Source organism: Loa loa (assembly GCF_000183805.2).
Source record: "Loa loa unplaced genomic scaffold supercont3.28, whole genome shotgun sequence".
Taxonomy (NCBI): Eukaryota; Metazoa; Nematoda; class Chromadorea; order Rhabditida; family Onchocercidae; genus Loa; species Loa loa.
In genome coordinates this window covers 201357-205030 of record NW_018108208.1, presented here as the reverse complement: position 1 = coordinate 205030, position 3674 = coordinate 201357, and the positions used below count along the sequence as shown (strand labels likewise).

The following is a 3674-nucleotide window of genomic DNA, read 5'->3' as shown; positions in this document are numbered from 1 at the left end:
TGAACAATTCATTTTCAGCAATGCTAGATTTGCTTTCAGCCCAAAACTTGGCTTCATATCACTCGCGTATATAGAACTGAAAGTTATTACTACGATTTGGCAGTCGATAGGCGTCTGAATATGATGATAGATTATTCTGTCAGTTACCGAATAACTTAATAACTTATTTTAGGTTTCCCTGATTTAGTAATAGCATTTGAATATTCTATCCAGAGTTGTGAGAAATCGTTGCTTTGAATAGTGTACCAGAGTGCATCAAAGTGTGAACTGGTTTAGGCCGCTAACAGAAAAAGAATATGGGATGTTTTTAAAGCTTTTTCGAAAAATTCAATGTAAATGTAAAACAGTGAACACTTGTACGTTATAAACTGAAGAAATGCGTTGTATATGAAGTTATTGAAGAGGTCAACAAAGAGAATATGAACGAAACAGAGAAAGATTACCATGGAAAATTTGCTTGAAGAATTATTTTTCTATGTAAGTCTGAGAAAGTGAATCCAGCAGCTTTTGCGAGTCGCATAAAGTCTTCTAAAGATATACTACACTGAACTGATGAGAAGCTGAGTGATAACAGATGTTTTGCTAATTTTTTTCTACTTAATGATTCTTATTAAATACCCAAAACCCGAAACGATCCCTTGTGGCACAAGTCACTGTTTTTATGTCTCTATAAATGATTCACTCTACAAAGACATTTTTCATTCCTATAATCAAATATACTTGACCTTTAATGTGTCACAGCTCAAAGTATTCGTAGCGAATCAAAAACTTGCAATCTTCTTGACAAGATTGTAAAGAACAATTGAAGGATTGCTACTGTTATCAATAATGTCCGGAATTAAACCAACCAAGCGAGATTTCAACTTTGTTGCAGATATTATCCTTCAAATAAAAACCATATTCGATCCACAATGATCCGTTTGTATGACTACCGTAACAGATGAATATTTGTTCTCCTTCATGGATGGGTCGAGTAACAATCGCTTTATATAGATTCAATTTGCTATCCCAAATCGCGCAACACTAAACAGCAGGATATTATAGTCTAAAATCAATTAATCGAAAAATCGATTTCTCTAAAAAGGACTTGGAAATTACTTATTCATCGATTAAAATCAATTACGGGATTAATTAAAAGTACTTGAGGGATTAAAACAAACTACTTAAGCACATCAATATATATTAACTGATGAAGTGAATATACCTGACTATCGTTGCTGTGATTCAGCATGTCGATAAGAGGTACAATTGCAAGTGAATCGCCTTCAGTGTTGTCAATCAACGGATGAGGCTTATTATCACGATATATGCATCTAGTATTTACAATATGCCAAGCCCATAAAAAATGACCCCAGATCGTATTATCTGCTAATATCGCCACAAACTGCGAATAAAAACGATTATGGGGAACGAATTCTCCTGCAGTCCCTTCAGTAACAAATCTAGCCTGAGTTAGAGCTGTGATCTCATCTGATTTCAAAGAAATTCTAATCTTTTCTTATGGATGGATATAAATAACAAGAAAATCCTTCATCCACAAAGAAAAAGGAAAATCTGCATTACAAGGGAGAAGGAAGGGGACCTTCTGTCTAAAGGTAAAAATCACATCCCATCATCTGGTAATGAAAGTTCATATATAATCTAAATGAAAATCCATCCAGTACTTTTTCATACATAGTCTTTAGTTCGTTCTTCTGTATACACCATTGCTTCCTTAAGCAATATGGAAAATCTTCTGGTTCCAAAACTGGATGTAGACTGGCCGGTGTTGAGAACGATTTCGGAAGCACTTTAAAATAGGGATCCCACTTTGAGTTCTTCTCTTTCTCGACTAAGAAGAAATACACTAGTGCTTCGAATGGTTTTAAACGGTATCTAAAATACATGACTAATGTTTGCAGTGAAAAGACGAAGTTAACAGTTTTCTCTTCATTATACATTTAGTAGTTAAAGTCATTTATTTATTACAAGAATCGTTGAGAGAGGTAGTATAAGTAAATGTCACTGCCTTTTTAATAAAAACTGCAACATTTTATTTCGGATTTTAACTCTTCTTCGACTAGGTTATATGAACATATTTTTCGTCATACATATGGTTTTCTAATGCCTTAGCTTGTTATCAACTTCAGAGCGATCAAAGTGAAAGAAAACCACAGAAATCCCGATTGTATTATCTGGAGTTCCGTAGGACTTCCATTACTCTTTTGTCTCTTTTAGATATAATACAACACTATTTCTGTTATAATCATCTCTTATAGGTTGGACTGAACCTTTTGAAAACATCACAATAACCCGGCATTTCGGCAACAAATCCAGCAGTGATGATAATTTCCATTGGTATGCATATTACTGTTTCATTCTCTCGGAAGTCTGTTGTTGCATACAATCCCTTTCCACCTTCATTTGAGCAATCCCTGATATCGACGCCAAAATGCTCGCCACCATTTTCAATCACCCATTCCATAAAATCTGTATAACCCATGCAGAGCAAATTACCTGCAATGTTCTCCCATGAAAGTTTGTAACCGCAATTTGCACACCAAACAGACAAAAAGTCAGTAAATTGCACGTGAGCTAAAGGGAAGGTTGATTACATTGTTAAATCAACCACTTAGGAAAGATAAAAATCGTTTAATGAAGTAACACCAGCCTAGTTATACCGATAAGATTTCGTACAAGTGAAAAAGAATGACTTTTATAAATCTAAAATTCTATTTCGTGAAATGGATGGATCGAATACATCAATTTAATTATAGCTATAACAGCTAATAACATCAAAGACATCAAATTGTTCATATCCCATTACATCGTCCTAATAAAATACAACAGTTCCAACGTTGTTGTATCGCATTGGAATGATGCAATGGGATATGAGTAACGTAATATCCTTTTAGCCGAATGCAATATAAAAACAGCAAATCTCACGATGTTCTTTCACTGTCCCGAATGTTAAACATCATTTCTAGATCATTTGAAAATCTCTTTCCCTCTCCAACTAAACATTTATCCATCACAAAAGAAACAGAAAAAAAGGAAACAAATATATGACCTTACCCATGAAATTAAAGCATACGACCTAACCAAAGTGACGAATTCGTTTACAATTTGTCCTTATCATGATTTTCTAATCACACAGTGCAAAAATCTGAATCCACTGCAACATATATTAAGAGATCGTGTCAGCTGTTCGAAATAAATTGATGCGAACACATGACACCATTAATTACCTGAGTCAACTCAGTAACAATTCATAAAATGTCAGTAGTTAACAGAAAACATCGATAACGAGGTACATTTGGTCCAAGGCAGCTTAGAAACAAGCAACAAAAAGTAGAATTTGAACCCACTAATAAAATGAATACATAAAATGAAAATATACGCAATAAGGTCAAATAACTACACAACTACCGAAATAAGACCGATATGCCATTGCCAGCGAAAGGAAAGAACCCATGGCCTTCCTTCAGCACGTGCTTCGAAGAGTAGGAGAAATTAATAAACATTCCGGATTATGACCATACTTTGCCCAAGACCTTTATTTGCCTTATTTGGAGTAGCCTATTCCACCTTACAGCTAGCTTATATCCTACTATCCAAGTGTCAGTGCACTGGAAACTATATGCTCGAATTCACTTGTTTACAGCATTCCCGGTAAAACCCAACTGTCTTTTTTT

The 3674-nt window shown here is 34.6% G+C and overlaps 1 protein-coding gene across 1 annotated transcript; it reads right to left on the bottom strand.

The window, feature by feature from the left end:
- Positions 1-757: 757 nt before the first annotated feature.
- Positions 758-2482, bottom strand: LOAG_13557 (hypothetical protein; the record flags this gene model as incomplete). The annotated part of the gene is made up of 4 exons (XM_003149063.2): positions 758-1023; positions 1205-1447; positions 1665-1875; positions 2271-2482. 4 exons carry the CDS (start codon positions 2480-2482, stop codon positions 823-825), a joined length of 867 nt encoding a protein of 288 aa, XP_003149111.1. The 3' UTR covers positions 758-822.
- Between the last annotated feature and the right edge of the window lie 1192 nt (positions 2483-3674).